At 34.4% G+C, this 23311-nt stretch overlaps 1 protein-coding gene across 3 annotated transcripts in view; it reads left to right on the top strand.

Moving 5' to 3' along the window:
* The window catches only part of Rpn3 (regulatory particle non-ATPase 3), a 73273-nt gene that overhangs the window by 28734 nt on the left and 21228 nt on the right, over nt 1-23311 (top strand). For 2 of the 3 annotated variants that reach the window (XM_076453612.1, XM_076453613.1), the window contains exon 11: nt 6293-6343. In XM_076453612.1, the coding sequence (XP_076309727.1) occupies nt 6293-6343 (51 nt within the window). Of the gene's footprint in view, nt 1-6292; nt 6344-19800; nt 19859-23311 lie in introns of all 3 variants that reach the window. The other variant, XM_076453614.1, reaches the window with a different exon arrangement.

Below are 23311 nucleotides of genomic sequence, written 5' to 3'. Positions count from 1 at the left end.
ATTTTTAAATGAAAGTGCAAATTAGTTAAAAAACAAAATTGTATTTTATGACTTCATTTAATTTTATCTTCAATTCATAAGTTCACACCGAGCAACGAGTAAAATTAGAGAATGGTTAAAACACGCCATTTGTTGGCTAATCAGCTGCTTCAGAGGTTGATGGAAACAATACATAATTCAACATTAAGTAACAGGATCTTGACCACTACTAAAGATTCCAATTTAGCAAGTTGAGAATTGCTGAGACATTCCATTTGTTTTCTAATTAGCTGTTGAAGTAGATAGAAACTAAATTATTTATAATATAGTCAGATAAAGTTTAATAAAATATCATTGAAGTAAAGTAATGGAAATACAACCTATTTGAATTACAGGAGAAACTTTTATTAGTACCTTCTGTGAAGTATTTTATGACAAAAAAAGTGTGAGATAATCCAGAGCTGAATGGTATGGATGATTTGTAGTTTAATTTCAGAACTACTAAAACTAAAGAAGTAACTTTTGCTATAAATAACTGTGCCTTAAATTCTCTAAGGTACATTTTTAAACTATCATGAGAAAATTAGCAAGATATAACTTGTTTATGTGGAGGCATATGAACCAGGAATGAGAGCTAAGAATATAGACTCACTTTGTCCATCTCCTTCTTTTACTAGGTAAGCCTTCACAGAGCATCATTTTGGGCATCCATCTTCAGCCTCCTTTCTTCAGTTGCTTAATCAGGTTCATGAGGTTTGCAAGATCTCTTCTATTGGATTTGACCCTACTTTTTCCTTGTTAGTATAAAGGACAGCAAGTTTCTACTTGATTTTTCTTCTTTTTCCTGATATTGATGTTCATGGTGGGAGATTTGCAGCTTAGTTACATGATGGGTTAGCTATGTCTTAGCCAGGAGGAGGTCTGTTAAGATTCTCTATGGAGGAGACTCCCCTTTTGGCCCTGTGGGGGGTCTAGATTGAAACCTGTGATCACTATAAGCAGATCAGTTTTCATGAATTATTCTTATTCTCACAATTTTCCTGAAGTATTTCTCTTTAATTTAACTTTTGTTGGAAGATTATCAATGTTTCTCTCAGCAATTTGAGGACAAGTTGGAGATTTTGTTTATGTATATCAGTCAGATTGTCTTCTTTCTATTCTTTCTTTAGCTTCCTTTCTGGTTTGCTGTTGGAATTTATTGGGTGGAGATGCTTTGTTAGAAAGTGTTTGTTTACTTCTTCTGTCTTCAGGGAGTTATGGGAAGCTTCTTTTCTCCATCCCACATTAGTTGCTTAAGGTCCAGAGATGTTAGAATCCTGAATTGATACTGCCTATTTACATTATTCTTTATCATCATTGGCTTTGGGTACTCTTGACCTTGATTTGGGATTATCTGCATGTAGGGTTTCTTGACTACTTTGGTTCCCAGGTTTGGTTCCCATTAGTAAGTAGAGTCCATCAATATTCTTGAGGATTTTTAGCTTGGACAGACTAATGAAATTGGCATTAGTGACTATCCTGGTGGTGGGAGAGCAGTGGGAGCATGTTTACATAACTTCCTGGACATCTAGAGTTCTTTAATCAGGGATTCATAGGTACTTCATGTTCTGGTTTGAGTTGGTTATTCAATTTACATCACCTGTATCATTGTATTTTCACCTCCAACAGATCCACCATGAGTAGAGTTGTTTTCAGTCTAAAAGAGAGTTGTTAGTCAAAAAGGCAATAAAGAGGGTTTATCCATTCTTCTGGGATCTTATTCTGATTTATTCATGGTACCCAAGAAGACAGGAGATTAGCATCGAATTATTGTTCTATCTTGATTCAACCAATTTTTAGATCCTCCTTACTTCACAATGGAATTTTTCTCACCCTACAATGGCACTTTGCATCAGGGCTCTAGATGACCAAGTTCAATGTTACCAATGCTTATATCTCCATATTCTTATCACATAATTTTCACAGAGGTTTTACAGGTTTCTGCAAAAGGTTCAGGTGCCACAGTTCTGAGATCTTCCTTTTGGTTTATTATCAACATGTCTCCTTCTCCTACTGAGCAGATGGGTCTATCTCTTTTGGGATGTTGGCATTCCTCAAGTCTCTTATTCTTTTAGGATGAGCACATTTTATATCCCTTCAGTGGTCACTACACAACCAATGGTTCATGCATTCAGATCCTTTGGATCATTCTGTCTCATTACTTTGGAGCAACACTAGTATTGGGTTATCTATTCTACCATCTGCTCCCAGACATATCTCTTTAGGGATGAGGAGCTATCTTCAAGGTTTAGGAGTTCCAAGGTACTTGGACAGAAGACAAGTCTACCCTCCGTCCCAACATTCACAAACGTCTTGCAGTACATCAGGCAATGGTTCAAAGTCTGTCTCTCTTGAGGGAAAAAATTGTCATGATACATTCTGACAAGTCCATTGTATCTCAGGTTTCTTATCAAGGAGGCACACATTCTTTAGACCTTTGTTTTCTTACTTTAGATCTTCTCAACTGAGTTCATTCTCATTGTATCAGTCTTTTAACGTGTTGTGTGTTTAAGTAGTGATGAATTTAATTGCAGGACACTTGTCTCAATTCATCTGGATTTTTCTGATGTAACAGAAGCCACTTCACAAGGTTTTTCAGTGGATTTTTTCTCATTTTGGGTCTATGATTGATGCCTTTGCAACTCTCATTGGAATTCTTAATTGCATTTGTTTTGGTCTCCTGTATCTCATCCTCAGTTGTTGGGAGTAAATACATTCAGTCAGGTGTGTGCAGGTTTATATCTGTATGCTTTTTTCCAAATTCAACTATTCTACTCTCTATTGAGTTCTCTGGGTTACACCTCATTGGCCAGTTATAGTGTGGTATCTGCAGAAATGTCCACCTCTACCTCTTCCATATTGAAAGTCTGAGTCAACCTTAATCAGATATTCTCTACCCAGATGTTCCAAACTCAGTCTTCTGCTTTGCCTGATGTGAGGATTTAACTTCTGTGGTTTCTATAAATCTCTCCACAGGCCAACCATGATCATTTATTAACAGAAATGGGATATTTATCATCAGTAGTGTATTAAAAAGAATGTAAACCATTTTCATCCAAAAGTATCTGTCATATCCTGTTTTCTAACTTAGGTATTTGAGCAGGGTCTTGCTTCATATACAGTGGCTTTATATAAGACATATTTATCCACTATTTTAAGGTATTCTAAATATTGGAAGGTTTTTAGAATCCCCAGTTCTGTCAGGTCTACTGAAGTCCCTTTATTTTCTTCAGAACAGATTATCTTTTCAGTTACCAAATTGATTTTACATTTGTTTTATGTGCATTGTCTCATCCTACTTTTGAGCCCTTAACTTTATGTTGTTTGTCTCATGTTTCTCTTAAATTGTATTTTTTGTTGTTGTTGGCCTGTGAATGTCATAAGTCAGAGTTGTTTGAAATCCATATGCAAAGAATGCTTTATAATTTCACATTTAATCTGCTTTACCCCAATATGTCAGTCTTTTTTCTCAGGACTGGCAGCCAGGGAAGGGGGAGGATTCTTCTGTCCAGTCAATTTGCCAGCAATTTCTCACCTTTTTGACCACTCCAATCCTAGTCATCTGTTATGTTGTCAGGGCTTTCAAGTTTTATGTGGTTTGTACAAACTCATTTCAAAGTATTAGGAACTGATTGTTCATTCATTGTGATGCTTATATTTCCTGTGAAATATCTTCTGTTTCCTTCACAAGTTGGTTTCCATGGCATGTAAAGGATTATTATTATAGGAGAGGAATCTTTTGCATGCCACATTTAACCAAAGTTGTTGTATCTCTATGCCATTAACTGCTCAGTTGAATTGCTCTCTAGAAGATCTTGTTTGGGCTGACACTTGGACTACTACTAATACTTTCCTATCTCATTACTTGTGGGGTCTGACAGAGTCCTCTTCTGAGGGCTTGCCTACCCCTTGTGACTATTCTTCTACATTTGTAACTTTAACACTATTATCCTTAATCATATACTCTTTTATTTCCAGTTTCTCACTGGATCTCATTCTGTGGTGAGTGTTTCCCAGACAGGTATGCTTTCTTTTTCAATTCTGCACTAGCAACCACTTTTGCTATAATTAATACAGGTTGTAACAGACTCTGTCAAGGTAGAACATTCCATATTAGGACTGCTACTCGTAGACAGTCATGAGTAAAACTAAAGGGGATGCCACCCTTCCCTGCTGATCTTCAAGTTGGATAAATCAAGATTAGTTTGCTTTTAAAAATGTAGAGGACTTAGTTCATCTATTGCACAGTTTCCAGAGCACTGTTCTTCAGGGCTCCTCAGTGCATTTTGTACCCCATTCCCTGACTACAAGATGAGCTCAGGAGCCCCTACATCCTTACTTTCCAGTTGCTGGGGTGGAGGACAGAGGCCTTTCCTCCAAAGTGTTCAAGTATGTTTCTCCACTCTTGCAGAAGAGAGGAAAGTTGGGGCCCTCTTACTAGAGTCTTTGAATATTTTCCCTGGATGTCAGTAGGAGTAACACCAGTCTCTGCAGAAGCCTATTCATTCTTCCAGTTTAGATTTGACATGTAGCTATCTGTCTGTGGAGTGTATGACCCTTATCTTTGATCATCGTTGGTTTAGTAAATTGTTCATGGAGATGGTCCATTATCTTCTCATAATTCCATATGCAATGTGGTCACATCATAAATCTGGTTGAGCACAGGTTTCATGTCCTCCCAATAATTCAAGAGGCAAGCAGAATACTCTTCATTCACATGATTGGAGAGTGAGGATGAATGTTTATAATTCCCGACTAGATGAATTCTGTTCCTTTGGTTGAGTACAGCATATATGATCCCATCATTCTAAACCTGGGGTGTGGCTTTTTGGACTTCCTCAGATGGGGAGGAAAGTTTGTCCAATTTCTTTCTTGTCATGATTCTGTGAAATGTATCACTCTATGGATGCAGGTTGGAATCTAATCAAAGTGTATATGTACATGTAAACACACAAAACATTGCAGCCCCAAAGCCCTAGCCACCAACATGGGATATATGTTCCAACCCCAAGCTGTGGAACCTTGGCTGCCTGGTTGGGGCTGGCCTGTACTGATGATTACTCATATTCTGCTCTACTTTTTGATACAGAAACTAAGTTCCAGGTGAAGTGCATATCTGTTCTGGATGTTATGTGGTTCTCGCACTCATGTACTGCTTTTCTCTTGGTACATTCCTGTTCTATACAGATGTCTTCTGGATGGACCATGCCTGCATTGGACCCTCTACTGTCTCAGTTTAGGGTTCTAGCTATAGTTTTAGTGGATGGTGTGTATGTTTTGGAAATTATCATTTTTCTAAACTGAAAATGCATTTTCAATAATACCTTCCTCTGCCAACACTCTTTTAACACAATTCCTTTTTACATATTTTAATAATTTACTTTTATTTTTCTTACCAGTTGTTTGGCAGAGCTAGTCTAGTTACTTTGCACCAATAAATACAAACCAAACAAACTGCTGATGCTCTTTCTCCGTACCTTCCCACTGAAAGTTGAGGTATGTCTTGAAAAAGTGTTTATATGACTGAAATGAGGTCTTTATATACAGTACTTAGATAGAGAGCTAATTGAAGTTGATGGAGAAAGTTGTGAATTAGAATTTTCCTTAGGCGTTCAAGTGAGGTATGAAAGATTGGAGCAAGGATTCTCAATGCATAGATGGACAAAGAATGAAAACCCTGTAGTTTAAGGAATAGCTATAGTGTCAGGGGAGATAAGTTTTATTAGCAATACATTTTCCTTTTAGGAAATTTTTATTGTTTGTGCTATTACATATGAAGATATACCAGTGACATTGTTAAACACACCTCCTATTGATTTCTGTGACATTAGACTTTTGAAACAAGAGCTGGAAAGGTTCTGTCATCCTATTAGATGGATTATGGAAAGCCTGCAAGTAAGAACGGTTTGCTTTAGACAAAAATATTTGCAACAGAGTCTTTTGCAATGGAAATTATGCAGCAGATCTTGTCAAAGAGTCACTGTTGTCAAGGAAAGCATGACCAGGTATTGAAACATGAACTGTTACGATGTGGCAAGGCTCCAGAATAATTTTGCTATAATGTACTCACTACTCTGTACATTAGTTTATTACATTGGTTTTGAATTTTGATATTTAGGATAATAGATATATTTTGATTTGTTGCTATTCTGTATATAACTTGTGCTATCATAAATCAGACTGTTTGTATTTACAGAAATCAGATGTTTAGGTAGTTTTACTTAATAACTGGTTTGTTTTTCTTTAATGTTAAATTTCATTACATTCGTTTTAGGCAATGAGGTTCCCTCCAAAGTCTTACAACAAAGATCTGGAATCTGCTGAGGTGAGATTGTTTTTTTTAGCAATATTTTATTTCTCAAAATATATGAAAATGTTATTTCTGTGTTTCAGGTGTATTAAACAGAGAGCTGTCAAATGTAAACTAACATAAATTATCTAGGATTGTGAATTTAATCCTTGTAAACAATCATTCTTAATTTAGAAAAAAAAATGTGTATAACTTACAGGGCTAGCCCTAACTAATAAGTGAAAAAGATTATGCTTTTCCTCATAAAATTCAGCAAATTTATGACACAACACAGTGGTTTATTACACACAGCCATATTTTCTATGCAGGGATCATCTTACCATGTCTGTCCACTATTAAGCTGAGTTCACAATTCATAGGCTTGTTTTGTGAAACTTATTGTTTTTGAAAAGTCACTGATAAGATCAAGTAACTGTTACACAAAATTAATGTGGTTATTGAAAATATAAAAATTGGTTGGCATTTCTTTAAAGAATGCTATATCAAATTACTGATGTCTTTTTACTTAAACAGGTAGTCTACAAATAGGAGAGAAACTTTTAAGTGGATGTGAACTCTGAGATATAACAATTGGCACTTACTAAAAAAATAATGTAACAACACAGATAACATTTTGCATTACTTGAGAAATTAGTGTATTTCTTGCAACCAAGTGTGGAATGTTGAAGAGTATTAGCTTTGAAATAATAGCCTTATAAACTTTAGGTAGAAAAAAAATTACTACTGGTTTTAATTTGTGAAAATAAAAACTTTCAAAACTAAGTGATGGGAAAGAATTACATGTCATTTAAGCCACCACACTGCTATTCTTCTATCAACAGGAGAAAAAAAAATGTAGGTAGGTAAATAAATATATAGATGGATATTAGAAGAAAGAGAGATGGTGGATAGATGGATGGGCATATTTTAAATTTCTTCAAGGTTGATGGGGAATATCATATAATCATCTATCGGTTAAGATACTCTTAGCTTATCTTGATAATAATCCCTATCCTCTAATCCTCTGTTTTTATAGTTTATTGCTATTGTAAGTGCAGAAGTTTGAGTTTTTTAATCAGTTTATTGATTAAAATATATTTGATTTCAACTTTTACTGACAACAAATTATCCTGTAACTCTTATGGTGTGAAATGTTATTGTGTGAAAAGCTTTGTGTTTATGAATTTTTTAACCCATTATAATTCATATAATGTTCAATTTAAGCAGGGTTACAGTTTAGTTGTTGGTTTAATGTGCTTTATGGTCTTAATTTTTAGTTATTTTGTATTCGATGATTAAACATCTAAAACAGTGGTTGTGCATTAAAACTGATTTATTGTGCGCTGCACGTAGCCTAGCGCCTGTTGAAGCTTCCACGAATACAATGTTTACTCTTCAAATTTCCGATTTGTTTTCGTACCATTTACTACCTTTGAAACCTACGTGTCGTATCGTATAATAAAACTTTACAATACAACATTCATCGTGAAAAACTCACCAAAATCATTGAGTTAAATAACTTATTTTATACGTAAAAATGAACGTAAGACCTTAAAGCAATTAATATAATTTAATTACAATATTGATGGTAATGTTGTTAATTTTTCAATTCTGTGATTTCTTTACTTTTATCATTTGTTTTTGTGCTATGCAAGGTTAAGAAAGTAGTAACAGCAATGAGCTTTCGGATTGGTCTCTTGTTTCATTCCTTATCCAATAATAATATTCTGCAAATATCTCGTCAGAATTGCCATCTTGTTTCTTTCTTCTTAATGCCGTCGTGAAGCCTATCGTCAGTGGTTCTCGAATAAGTCACGTGCGTTGAATATTTCATCATATATAATTAAGTGTTTGACAGCTGTTAAAACACGTTTGTTTACTTCACTTAACTCGAAGTGAGGTGGTTGGCTGGACAAGAAAAAAAAGAAACTAACTTGTTTCTATGTGCATGATATTAAAAGTATCGGTACGTTGTAGTGATGCTTAAAGACTTCCGCAAGTGACAGTAATTTATCAGCTTTAGTATAGTGGTAAAGGCGAAAATGAAGTTGGTTGAAAAGTCATAAGTGTCTGTGGGTAGGGAAAGCTACAGTCGTATGTCTGTGTACGCGTCTCGCGTGCACGGCGGTGTTGAAACCCAAGGTCAGACAGTCTGTCGTAAATATTTCATTTTCTCATTGAGACAGATATGAAAAACAAAACACGCTGAAAATGAAATATAATCTATCGCAAATAAGCTAACATTTTATTTGCTGTGAATTTACGTTCATAAGCAAATGTGGATACTTTTTTTTTTTCAGAATAACAATCTCATGTTTACGTGTTAAATGTATGCACGAACCTATGCAGAAAACATTCCTATGAATTAATTCTATTTTACCTTATTGCCTGGAGTATTCTAATATGTTGAGTCAACGGGTGATGTGATTAAAATCAGACATACCAGACCACGTGTATTGTATAGGTCATGCTGTTTTAACGTACTAACATGTATTCTAAAAGTATTTTGACATGTTGAGAGTGCTGAAACTATTTGAATATTACACATTAATATTTCATTCCAGCGTTATTAGTGTGTTACTATTTTGTACTGTATTAAAATAAAATAATAATTATGAGCTTTTTGCTTCTAACTTATTATGTTCACAATTTTTTACCAACATGCTGAACATAGGTTCATTAAGTACCCATAATTTTTGCATGAAGTCACATTCTTTCATGAGTGCAGTCTAGTCCATTGTCTTATGATAACTAAAAATCACTTATTATACTTTGGTACCCTGCAAAGGAGTGTACAAAGCATAATGAAAAGAGACATAGATAATATGTAGATCCATGTAGGGCTGCTAAGTAAACATAAATTAATATTGTTAAAAGGTTTTGAATCTGGTAATAAAACTTTGAACTTCTGTTTTCTATCCCTCTCCTGGTAAATTTCTAATGTGGTTTATAACTGGTTTCAGTCTTCTCATTTCTACCCTTTGTGTTGTGTCTGTATGTAAGGTTTAAAATGTTGTATTTAAACTGTCAGCTTATGATTTTTAACTGTCACATGAATGAGGAAAGCTTTGATACCAATGTTTCAGTTTATCTTTGTGCAACAAATTTTCATTTTATGATGTAACCCATTAATGATGTATTACAGATGTTTATGACCTATACTGTTAATGATGTATTACAGGGGTTATGATCTGTCTCATTGGTGATGTATTACAGGGCCTAAGTTATTAGTGATACATTACAGGGGCGACCATACTGGTGTCTCACAAGCTTTATTCATGTCCTCACTGCTTGTTTTTTTGCTTTCTAAATGTTTCTAATTTCTCAGTAAACTAATAATGATCCATACAAATGCTATTAGGGAACAGCATTCTTTGGCGAGTTTTACACTTTTACTGGTTATAGAGTTAAAAGTAAAATACCGTAAAAATACTGTTTTGTTTTGTTTTGTTTTTACTATTTTCAGTTTACTTTTCTATTTATTGAACACTTATTAGTTGCTCACACCTAATCTGATATATCAAAGATGGGTTAAATGTATGTTCACAATGTCACCAGGGATGATACACTGCAAACTATGATCTAATATAACAATAGAGGATTCCAGGCTGTGGATAATATGAAATTTTCTCTCATCTGGGTTTCTGTTTGAAGCTTTTACAGAAACTGTAGTATTAAGCCTTATAAGAAGGATGAAATGTAATAGTGTTTCAAGTGGTCATGCTTCCCACCCTTGAAATAGCATTAAATTTATGGACTTGTAATGTTGATGAAATCCAGGATTTGATCCCCTCACGATGAACAGAGCAGATAGCTCAATGTGGCTTTGCTGTAAAACAAACAGCTGGTAATGAGAAAAATCTATGTTGGCAGGTAGCTTAGGTAGAATGGAAAGGTAGTATTGGTGAAAGTGATTCCAGATACTTTGACAGCCAAGATGATAAATAAGAAACCTCCATTGTGAGAAATGGAAGTGATAAGTGGCATCAAAATGATTTTACACTTATCAAATCACCTTATTAAAAGTCTCTGTAAACTGTTAAGCTCTTAAAGAGCCTTAGGAATTTAGTCACCTAATTAAATCACCTAATTAAAAGTCTCTGTAAACTGTTAAGCTCTTAAAGAGCCTTAGGAATTTAGTCATAATTGAGTTATTACTTCTACATTAACCCCCCTCCCCACAAAAACAAAGCTTCAGATGTACATCTGACTCTCCATATCCAGTAAAATTTGAGTTTTATCACTGTGTGAAAGCTGTCCCTAATTTAGTGTTTCTTTTAGGTTAACTACAGGAAGGAGAGAAACAAAATAAATCACAATGAAATTTGTCATTTTGTTACAGGCTGAAAGAGGTCAGCTGGTGCAGAGAGTTGACAAAAAAAATGTGTGTGTGTATACATATATAGACATACAGTCCATACAGGTTAATCTGTATAATTGTATGTACCAGTATTGTATGGTATTCAGAAATCTTGAGTGTGTAGTATGTAATATTCAAGTTTATATGAGTGCATAAAGATAATTAAGAAATCCATATATATATATATATTTGTAAGATCAAGTATTAAAGGTAACGTCAAATCCTAATATCCTCTTTGGATGCTAATTTATTCTTTTCTTTTTTATTTAAACAACAACTTACATTAATTTTTAACTTGTGTAACTGTGTTTGTGTTTCAGTGAAGATGGTACTGCCTTTTTTGCAGCATTTTGTACATTGTTTTTGCAAGCACCTTGCCACTGAGTCTAGTCTTGCTCATTTCAAATAAATGTCCCCTGTTGGGACAACAGTAAATTAATGGACTTGCAGTGATAAAATTCACGATATGATTCCCTGTAATGGACACAATAGATAGTCCAACACAACTTTGCTCTAAAGTAACAGGTTCATATTAAATACTATGTTAATATTTAGATTGTAATTAATGTTCCATCCCACTGGGACTAAAGACTAGTTATCTTATTATGTAATAAGAGCTAGAAGTAGTGAATAATATTTTATAGTCTTTAAAAATTTAAATAATATTTTCAGTATTCTAAAAATGTTTCATCAAGAAGAGAAAACACTGTTAGACAAATTCAAGATTTTAACTCCAAGACTAGCTGGAAAATGTCTACTTATAGGTATTTCAATAAAATGTACATGTAATCTGTAATGTATATATAGCCTACCAGTAACATTAGTTCCATTCATTAGTTCTTCAGATGGTAGTGGCTTTTTATACATGTATGTTTAATTGTACAAAATTTACAGTTAACAGAAATCTGTATTTAGCCTACCCAGTTAATTAACCAAGGACTTATTCAGTCAAATGTGTAATGCAAAATATATTACTGTAACTCCCATACAAGTGAATTACCAAGTTTTATACTAGTTTACAGAACAGTTTGCTTTCTTTTAAAGCAAGTATTCAAATTATTTGCCTTCCTCATTTATCCATATTTCGTATTGTTAAATGACATATATATTACAGATGGTGCATGAATTTTCATGGTGGTAATGTCAGCATGAATGAACTTGTTCCTTGATTCTCTCCCCCCCACTGACACATTTTTTTTCTTTTTAAATTAAGGTGGTACTGTTAAAGTTAGGCACGTATTTCAACAGAATAATATTGGATTTTAATTCTCTCTGGGTGTAATAAAAACACTTAAATTCAATTTTGATAAAAGTATTTCACAAGTTCACTTCTACAAATTCCTTCCTGATAGATCAGTGGCTATTGAGGGTTATTTTTACAACACAAAATTTTCTGACTTGATCCCTGTGAAAGGCATAGTGCAAATAGCTCTTTATGCATCTGTATGTTTTCACAAGAATGTATACAGAAAACTAAGCAGGTTGAGAACTTTTAGAATTGATGTTATAACAAGCACAGTGGACAGTTTTTACAATTATTTTAGTCAGGTTCACTGCAGTCTGTAATTCTAAACCTGTTTAGTAAATACCAGCGTGCTGTGAGCATTATATTGTTTTTTAAAGGTTGTATCTAAGGTTTGTTCTTTAGACTTGTCTAAGATTGGTATGTGGCATTCATAAATATATATTGATATATATATTATTCATAAAAAAAAGAAAGAAAGTTTGAGCATATAGTTCAAAACGTTACCTTTCATAAAACGTAGGGCTGGAATATTTGAAAAGATAATGAAAGCTTTATTATGTGGTGAGCAATAAAGTATATGAATTATGAAATTTTATTTGATAAAAATTGGGTAAAAAAGATAGAATTCTAAATTTAATAATAATAAATGTCTCAGGTGGCCTGATATGGCTTGGTTGTGGATTTGAATATGCTTGAATTTTAGCCATGGGGTCATTATAATATAACTGTCAATTCAACTGTTGGTAAAAGTATCCCAAGTGTTATGGTGTATGCTGACTAGCTGCTAAATTATGGACAGCTACCTGGAGAGAAAATGTAATTTTCCAAAATCATCGATGATAGGTTAACATCTAAGATACCCCAACCGTAGTAAGTGGACTCGGTTTTAGAAAAAATAAAAATTCTTAAGCATATACACATTTAATTTTGAAGTGTTTGAATGTTGGAGGTCCTATAATTAATGTGTTTTAATTTTTTTGTAAATGTATGGATTGTTATGTAAGTTGTAATTTTTCTAAATTTTTTACTATAGTTGGCTGGAGGAGTTATATATGAACACACACCAAGGGAAACAAAATGTCTGTCTGGTCTCAGTTATATTTCTATTTTTCTCTCTCTTTTGTTCAATTTTATTTTACAGCCCTATCCTGCCACTTTAAAAGATAGTAATTTTATTTTATGATTATTTAGAATCTGAACTGTCTGTAGTAAAAAAATTCTTACCCCCTGACATTTTTTGTAAAACGAATTTATGGTTGGTATACTTCTAACTAGAGGTTTAAGTATGGTATGAGCTTTCTGTGTGTTAGGTGTTATTACGAAAAGAAATGATGGTTGGCTAACAGCCAAAGCACGTGTTCATAATGTGTCAATTTCAACCAGTGTTGTTTTTTTCATTACCGGCACTGCAGCTTTCCAACTTCAGCCATCTTTTTCTTTTTTTTTTTACTTTATTCGAAGAAAATCACCTGTAAGCCTAAAATTTATTTAAAGATCAAGCAGTTTTGAGAACTTGTAGTGGAAATATTTGTAGATTTGTGAATTTTGTATAAGTGTGTATGTACACACATATATAATATCGTTTTTTCAAAAAAACATTTTGAAGAATATTTCTATAATTAACAAGATAGCAAGAATAAATATAGAAGTCGCTGCCAAAAAAAATGTGGTTTATTTGCTGGATAAGAAATTCCAACTGATGGAATGGACAATGAAAGATAAAAAATTTTTGACAGTGAAATTTGTTCATGTATTTTAGTATAATAGTTTAGCCAAAATAACTACATGCTAAAATCATTTTGCAATTCATAGTTTATGCTATTGAAAGCAGTAAGAAAAAGCCTGTTGTGCTAAACTAATGAAATTGTTGTTTTTCTCTCAAACTGTGCACTTCTGAAGGGTTTAGGTGAAATATTCTTTTTTAAATACCCACGATAATAAAACTAAGCAAATAACAAAACCTACTTCAAGTAAACACTTCCAAGAATTAGATGCAAGGCAGGTCTCTGAACCTGGCATGAGGGTTAGAGTATCGAACTTGATTTCCAAAGGTGTCGGGTTTGGGATTTGATATCTCACACATTCATCTGTGAGCACAATATAACAATGACAATCAATCCTAATATTAGGTTAAGAATGGCTGCTTCTAGCATAGGCGTTGCCTTTTCATCTGAGTCGCTGATCAAAAGTCAGGGTGACTCATCCTGGACCATAAGGTTTTTTGTCCTGTTCGTTTAAACCATTGTGTGCATAAGGAGAATGACCTGCCATGATCAGGTGGTTAGGACACTTGACTCACAATCAGAGGGTCGGATGCAGGTTTGAATCTCTGTTCCTCCAGAAAAGCTTGCCCCTTTCAGCCATGGTGGTATTATAATGTGATGGTCAATCCCACTATTTGTTGGTAAAATAGCAACCCAAGTGTTTGTGGTGGATTGGTGGTGTTGATTAGCTGTCTTCCATCTAGTCTGTCACTGTTAAAGTAGAGACAGTTAGTGCAGGTAGCTGTTGTGTAGTTTGCACGAAATTCAAAACAAACTTAATGAAACCATAAAGATGTGACGTATATATAAATTGAAGTTTTGGTAAAGTCATTGAAAAATACAAATTCTTAGCAAAGTCAAACAGGTTCAGCTTTTAGTATGCTATATAGCACATGACATTAGGTTGTATTTTGTATATTTCCATGCAAGTGTTATACTAGTATGCCATATGTATGATTCAGTCCCCCCAGACAACGAATCCAGAATTTATTATTTCCACTTCTAGTAACAGATTGACAATTGGGCAGAAATATAAGTTAATATCTATAGTTATATTTTCACATACTTATATTTAACTGTACACTTAAAAATAAGCATTTTGAGCTGGTGAGTAAATTGAAGTCATTGTTTTGTTCCAACTTTTCTTTTGCTGTGTTATTTCAGTGATATTTATATAAATATCTTTGAGTACACAGAACAATAGCAAAAAAAAAAGGACTTTCTGTGTATTTCACAGAAGATAAACTCTTCTGAGAAAACTCTATAAAGTTCGACCTAAACGTGCACAATTTTGGTCTTTAGTTGACAAAGTGTCACCTAGCAACAGCTTTTTTTGCCTTGAAAATTAAATAAATAAATTATAACATATTCAATAAACAAAACGCATGAACTGCAGTAGGAATTAGACAAACATTTCTGGTATAAAACATAAAGGATATGTCCACGTGAAAAACTTTGGCCATAAGCTTACATAATATGCATCACTGTTTGTTGTAATTTGTCATAAGACATGTACAAGTTTCAAAATTACATTAAACCATATTGATGCAGTACAAATTCCCAAGACAAAGAATGTATAAAACAAGCTTAATTATACATTATTTTTTGTATGCCACTACCGAGGAGACCAAATCGCATAATACCAGATTTCTTTGTGCAGATTAGACTACAACATACAAGTCCGAGTTGAAACGCTATTTTACACTGTTCTTACCGCGAACCCTTAATAGACGAATAAAGAACGTTGTGATTTATTGTCAATTGATATTATTATGATGCAATATCACACAGAATTATTAGCTAAGCTTCATGCTTTATTAACTATTAAAAGGATATATTTCGTGAAATGTCTTGGTTCTCAAACTTGTATCACGTGATAATAATAAGACAAAATTTGTGACATATTTAGGTGATGTGTGATTTTCAAATTTACTTCGACTACATGTTTAGTACAAAGTATTATAAAGACTTGTACATACAGGGTGGACCACAAGACCCCTTCAAATAAAAATACGGGAAAACGAAACTACAAGTAACACAAGTTTATTGTTAAGCGCAGCGCTTCACAGTGAGATATTTGCTCTGTGCTCACCACAGGTATCGAAAACACGGTTTTAAGCGTTATAAGGCCTCAGACTTACAACTGAGAATGTTCGACGACAAGTAATAACAAACAAAACAATTTCCCAGTTAAGCTGTATTTACAATGCACAGCGAGTCAATTAAAAATTACAAACGTTCTAAGTTTCCACCACTGTCTTTAATGTGTTTATTTACGTTGATGTATTTATTGAAAATATTTCACTATAGCACACTGTCTCTACACATGCACAAACACATAAAAGAAAACGAAAATTTGATGCTGGTTTTATTCTCTTGATATACTTTTCGAAATTTTGTTTGTTTTTCGTGCCAAGCTAGTACGAGGACTATCTGTGCTAGTCACCCCTAATTTAGCAGGGTAAGACTAGAAGGAAGGCAGTCAGTTATCACTACCCGCCGCTAACTCTTGAGCTGCTCTTTTACCAACGAATAGTGGGATTAACCGTAACATCATAAAGCCCCCACGGCTGAAAAGCATGTTTGGTGTAACGAGAATAAGAACCCGCGACCCCCAGATAACGACTCGAGCGCCCCGACCATCTGGCCAGGCCGGGCCCTTTTCGAAAGTAGACCTTACCAAATTTTACGTTCACAGTTATTTCAGGATAATAAAAATCATGATTAATGTGTTTTAACTGCAAAATGCACGTGCAAAAGTTCTAGAGCACGAGCGCCATATCACGTGTCATATCCAGGGTTTTTTTTCATCAGCTGACGGTCGAGTACTTTCATTAATACTTTGAGTAAAATTGCGTTGCCATCATGAGAATTGCTTGTTAAATATTCTACTCGAGATTAGAAGAACGAAGCTAAACGATATTTATGCTTTTCTTCAATTTTCTATCCGGAAACATTCAAAGCTGTATTAAGAAGGGCATCTTTGGGTACAAGGACTATTGGCCTGTTTGCCTTGAACGACAGTAGTTTAACAAGCTGTTTAGTCGACAAATGACAGAAAAACAAAACAAAATGTCGACCCTTACTATAGCAGGATAAAATTAAGCGTGTGTGTTTATATTAGCTCGTTGGTTTTCATTTTACTGTGTTTCTTAAAGATTAATAGTTTAATGCAGCATCATCAGTTACCGGGTAGGCTGATCGTACCTGGTTTTAGGGTTACTCTTTACTGAAAGACAAGCTAGGGAGGTTATAAACAAGGTTTCATCAAGTGATGAATTCCTGGTTTACATAACGATAATAAGAGGATTTAAACGGATTAAGCTACTGATAACATTTTAAGGTCATAACTGGTTCTAGACAGTCATGGTTCTCGTGTGGATAGAACAACAATCATTTAACGAAGATCGAATATCAAGATATTAATACTTTTTTCTTTTTAAACCACAGATACAACCCTGTTTTCCCTTATGTTTTTGTTTGTTCTGAATTTTACGCGAGCTCTGTCTGCGCTATCCGTCTCTGTTTTGTTTTTTTAATTTCGCGCAGAGCTACACGAGGGCTATCTGTGCTAGCCGCCCCTAATTTAACAGTATAAGACAAGAGGAAAAACAGCTAGTCATCAGCACCCACCGCCAACTCTTGGGCTACTCATTTTACCAACGAATAGTGGGATTGATCGTAACATTATAGCGCTCCCACAGTTGAAAGGGCGAGTATGTTTGATATGACTGAAATTCGAACTAGCCGCCTCTAATTTAGCAATGAAAGACTTTATTGTTGGCTTCAACGTAGGAGTTTTTAGGATATTGTAACGAATGTTCATTGCAGAATAATTTTTTTTTTCAATTATGATTTGAGAGAGAGAGAGAATAATGATGGAAATATAAACCCATAAAAAGATGCACGTCTTCCCAAATACTTAAAGTAATCTTTAATTGACAAAATATACATCATTGTACAGTTAAATTGGATAAAAAGTGTTTAATGTCGAAGAACGGTTATATATATGTGTGTGTGTTTTTCCCTCAAAAAAATATTTAAATTTTATAAAACCTTCTAATTGGGCTTGGCATGATTAAGACACTCGACTCGTAATCTGAGGGTCGCGGGTTCGAATCCCGGTCGCACCAAACGTGCTCGCCCTTTCAGCCGTGGGGGCGTTATAATGTGACGGTCAATCCCGCTATTCGTTGGTAAAAGAATAGCCCAAGAGTTGGCGGTGGGTGGCGGTGACTAGCTGCCTTCCCTTTAGTCTTATACTGCTAAATTAGGGACGGCTAGCACAGATAGCTCTCGTGTAGCTTTGCGCGAAATTCAGAACAAACAATCTTGTAATTGTATAGCATTTGAAGGCCAAAATTATTATTCTTGTGTATGCGTGTCCCACGGTTCCGTTCCCTGCGATAGACACATCAAATAGCTCAATGTGGCTTTGGTCTAAAATTGTCAACAACTGTGTGTGTGTATGCGCGCGCACGCGTTTTTTGGAGAGAAAGTGACAAAGAAGTGAATTTTAATTTATTTCTTTTTCACTGTTGTCACATACGCACCATTCTCATTTAGTATATACGAAGTTTGTCAGTTACTTTACGGTTTGTAAATGTACGTGCGAAAAATGTATTTGATACTCGGAGCTAAAGAATAAAATTGTTTTTCTTTGTATCACTGTCATTTAATTTTGAATGTGCGTTTGTGGATTGTTTAGGCTAAAACCTTCACCACTGTTTCTGTCACAATACCAGGTTCTTTTGATCTACCATCCAAATTAAACTTAGCTTGTAGCGTCATTACCCAAAATGTCTTTTGTTAGACGTAATAGGATGAAAGCTATTATGACTTTTGTCAGGAGGTGGCGCCACTTATTTTACCAATCGAGCAACTTTCGGGCACAAAGGGTGAAGAGTTTTCTTTTTTTTTTCAACATGAGTGTATGTGTGTGTACATTTTACATGTTTTATCGCCTTGGACCAAACAAGACCTGTTGGGCATGAGAACAGTGTACCTGTATACAGTTTTAGACGAGACTTCTATGTACTAACGTCAGATAACCGCGTCTAAACGAACACTTTCTGCAGTTAATGACGTATTCATAAACACTGATCTATACGAGGTTAACGTTTTAAATACGTCTGTTCCTGTTATTATTTTAAAATACGGTAAAGCAGAATACTTCCTAGAGCACAAATACTATAAATCTGTTGGACAGAAGGGTGAACAATTAAACGCAACATTTCTTTGTTGTTCAGTACTTTGTGTGATTTTAATTTGAGGACCACCTTGCAGCAACATGAATATTTGTTTCCCGTGAATAGCCGGAAAGCTATTAGTTGTTTATAGTACATAGTGTTGATAGAAAAGCCAAGAAACAAAACGTGTTTTTTTTTTTTTATTCTCTTGCACATTTTCTGTTTGTGTAAGAAATGTCATCCTATCGATGTTAATTGAATTGGAGTACTTTGGGGTTTTTAGTATTTGTTACTGGTTTTTGAGGGATGGCTGTTCTTGATTAAATCGACTTCATACAGGTGAAATACAACCAAGTCTTTCATTTCGTCACGCATGCGGTCTATAAAAGGCATCTCGACGTCACTGATTATAAAAGGGTTTGTTTGTTTTGAATTTCGCACAAAGCTACTCGAGGGCTATCTGTGCTAGCCGTCAGTAATTTAGCAGTGTAAGACTAGAGGGAGGCAGCTAGTCATCACCACTCACCGCCAATTCTTGGGCTACTCTTTTACCAACTAATAGTGGGATTGACCGTAACATTATAACGCCCCCACGGCTGAAAGGGCGAGCATTTTCGGTGCGACGTGGATGCGAACCCGCGACCCTCAGATTACGAGTCGCACGTCTTAACACGCTTGGCCGTGCCAGGGCCCTATAAAAGGGAGCATGCGTTTTTTGTTTTTAGTTTAAAAGTTATTGTTTTTACTGTCTTTAGTATATTCGTGTCTTGAAACAGGTACAAATTGTATGTAGTTTTTCTACACATTTATGAACCAGGTTTAGTGATTTAGGACCCTCTGTGATTGATACATTCTGTTTGTACGTTATTCAAAACTACGTTTTCTTAAAGTTTCATTGGGAATATTTTGTATTAAACTAATTTCTACCAATGTAGAACGAATCCTTTACTGAAGAGTAGCGACGGTATCTACGAAACCGGTGGGGAGAAAGCGGTAAGTCTAAGTCTAAATTTTGGAATTCGAATTCCCGCGGTGGATACAGCAGATAGCCTAGTGTGGCTTTGCTTTAAAACAAACAAACAAGTGAAACCGTGAAGTTGAAGAAAAGGGGTTTGGACTTAACATTATTGTGCGATTTCTTTGCTTCTGTGGGATACCGGTTTCGTGAATAATCCTAGGATTAATGTATACTCTACGTCTCGAAACTGTTAAAAGCATGAGCTTTACAAAGAGAAGAACGGATTTACAAGATTTCGTAATTCTGTAGGTCTGCTTATTCAGGAAGCCGATCATGTTCCGTTCTCGCGGTTTATGCTTTAACTTCGAACAAACAGACAAATGGTTTTCGTTGATTTGGGTTTGTGTAAAGAAATGATAATTGAATGATTAAATATTTAAATAATAAGGTTATTGTAAACTGATATAATACGTAGATTTAAACCAAATGAAATAAATCAATGAATGTATTCTGAAATGTCCTACAGGTATTTTTCTATTTCAATATTTTAGGTGTATCCAAACTGAGTGACAGCTATAAACGTATTTTCGTATGCAGAATGCTAAATGTCTATGTTTAAAGATGTTTCAAGCAGACCTGTTGTAGGAATAATTAATAATATTACTTATTCTTTGAGTAATATGTTAGATGTTCTATTAAAACCCTTATATTGCTACTACACATCTGTTAAAACCCATAAATTGTTAACAGATATTCATTAAAGCACATAGGTTATTACTACTTATCTATTAAAAGCCTTAGATTATTATTGCTTAAATACTTATATTATTACTACATAGATATATTAAAACACGTAGCTTACAACCATATATTTATTAAAACCATTATATTATTACCAAATATTTATTGAAATCCTTAGATTACCACTACTTATCTATTAAAATCCATATATTATTACTAGATATCTTTTTAAAACTTTTGGTTTCAAATGTACTGCCTTCTCCCAAGTCTTACACTGCTAAATTAGAGACGGCTGGTGCAGATAGCCCTCGTGTAGCTTTGCGCCAAATTCAAAACCAAACAAACAAAGTAAAGGGTAAAGCTCAAAATTAGTTGCCATAAGCCAGTTAAACGCTGTAGTAAAGAAAAGTTTTACTCAGAGATGTGTAAGAATGAGGACAATCATAACAAGGTTGTTGTAGCTGTTATGATTTTTAACAGAACCAGAGACGCTAAGAGGAATTGTAATTTCAGTAGATAGGGGTACCCTACGTAGGTTGTTTTTTAATTTCAGTAGATAGGGGTACCCTACGTAGGTTGTTTTTTTAAGCTGTTGCCTGTCAGTACTCTGTTGTCTAATTAGATACCCTATTTTTGTACATGGACACTGTTGTATACTAGTTTTTGTTAAACGATAAAACGGAGTAATTTCTTGTGGAAGTAATTATGAAGTACCACAACATTTGAAAAAAATATTACTGTGTGAATTGCTGGTAACAGTGTAAGATGTAAAAAAGTAAAAAGAGATATAATTGTGAAACTAGTAGTTTGTATGCGGGTTATTTAATTTTTAAAATAGTACTTGAACAATCTGAGGTAAATAAATGTTTAACATGTTAAAATTGATTTCGAGTACGACATTTTTGAAAATGGCGTGTAAAAATATTTGAAGCGTGTTAAATAAGAGGACTGTAGTTAATTAGTGTCAAATAGGAGTACTGTAGTAAATGAGTGTTATTGTTATTTCGTTTTGAGATAACAGACTCCCCCCTCAAATATGGGTAGATCAAAAGGTACATGAATAATTGAAAACCCGAAAGAGAACTGGTTTGATGGGAAAACCAAACTTGGGAGATGGGGTATGAACACGAGGTGTACTGGCTCTCATTTTCATAATGCATTTGCCCCAACACGATATTATTTCTCTCTCTTTAATATTATTGCACTAAAGCTTCGATGTATTATAGATGAAGTCAGTTTTTTTGTTTTTTTTGTTATGTGGTTGTGGATAAATAGAAAATATCCTCTATTTTAACTTACTGAGACTAAAGGTCTGGCCCGGCATGGCCAAGCGTTTTGAGGCGTTGGACTCGTAATCCGAGGGTCGCGGGTTCGAATTACGGTCGCGCCAAACATGGGGGCGTTATAATATGACGGTCAATCCCACTATTCGTTGGTAAAAGAGTAGCCCAAGTGTTGGCGGTGGGTGATGATTACAAGCTGCCTTCCCTCTAGTCTTACACTGCTAAATTAGGGACAGCTAGCGCAGATATCCCTCGAGTAGCTTTGCGCGAAATTCAAAACAAACAAACTAAAGGTTCTGTAATATTACGCATAAAAATTCGTTCTATAATACAAGTTCAAAGATATTGTAATGAAGTTTTGTGAAGTAGGTGTATATAGTTATCTCTGGTTTCTAGTCTTCATGTATAGCGATCATAATACCTCATGTTCTAATATAGAAAACTGAGCTGTCACTTTAATACATCCTGAGATATGTTGCATTGAACACAGTGATATTACACAAACCATCCACATCCAAAGTTGATGTAACGTATGGATAGTAAGGAACCATATGAGTCATCAAGGCAGTTTTTTAGAGAAAAAAGTAAGAACTGAAACCTACCATTTATTTAGCAGGAAAGTGTTGATTTCTCTTTTAAATTGTTATAAAATGGCGGTGGTAAGTTCATCTACAAGTCTATTGGTGTTAGACAAATGAAAATGTTTTTCCTGAATCTTAAACTTATGCCATGTCGTTTATTTGTCTTTGCAACATTGCACAATGGCATCAGAATGATTATCTTATCATTCCGTAAATTATCTTGTAAACTTCATTAAGATCAACAGTTGGCCTATCCTCAAGATATAATAAGAGATCTTTACACTTCTATTCCCAGAATTATCCTAGATGCCTATCTCTGAACCCCATTCAATGAGGTGATATCATTTCTTAAATAAGGAAACCAAAACTATAGAAAGTATTTCAATTTTAGCCTAATTAGTTATTTGTATGAAAAGCTAGTTAATTCTTCTGAGTTGTAATAAATATTACAAATTTATATCAGAATTTCTATTAACCGTGGTAGCTAGAATGAGTCATCTGCCACTGTGCCAAGGTTCTTTTTTTTCAGTCACGCTGTTAAGTTGATTTTTGTCTATATTAAACACTTCATCATCCACACTGAGATAGCTCAAGTGCTACCTTGCTCTTATTGTAATTAAGAAATATTTTTTTCAGCTATTTGTCCAATATCAAAATTAATCTTAGTCATTTTTAACATTTTTTCAGTTCCCTGAAACAGCTAGAAATACCTAACTGTTTAATTTCGTTAGTGTACTTTACTAATTTACTCATTATGTCCAAATTAGTGTTATTTTCAAATGTAAATAATGAAAAGCTAAAGTCCAAGCGCTGAAATACTTAGCTAGCAACAAAGTTTTACAGAACTTCCATGAATAACATCATTTTGTTTTTCTTATCTAAC

Source organism: Tachypleus tridentatus, chromosome 9 (assembly GCF_004210375.1).
Source record: "Tachypleus tridentatus isolate NWPU-2018 chromosome 9, ASM421037v1, whole genome shotgun sequence".
Lineage (NCBI taxonomy): Eukaryota > Metazoa > Arthropoda > Merostomata > Xiphosura > Limulidae > Tachypleus > Tachypleus tridentatus.
This window is presented reverse-complemented; position numbering and strand designations above follow the sequence as displayed.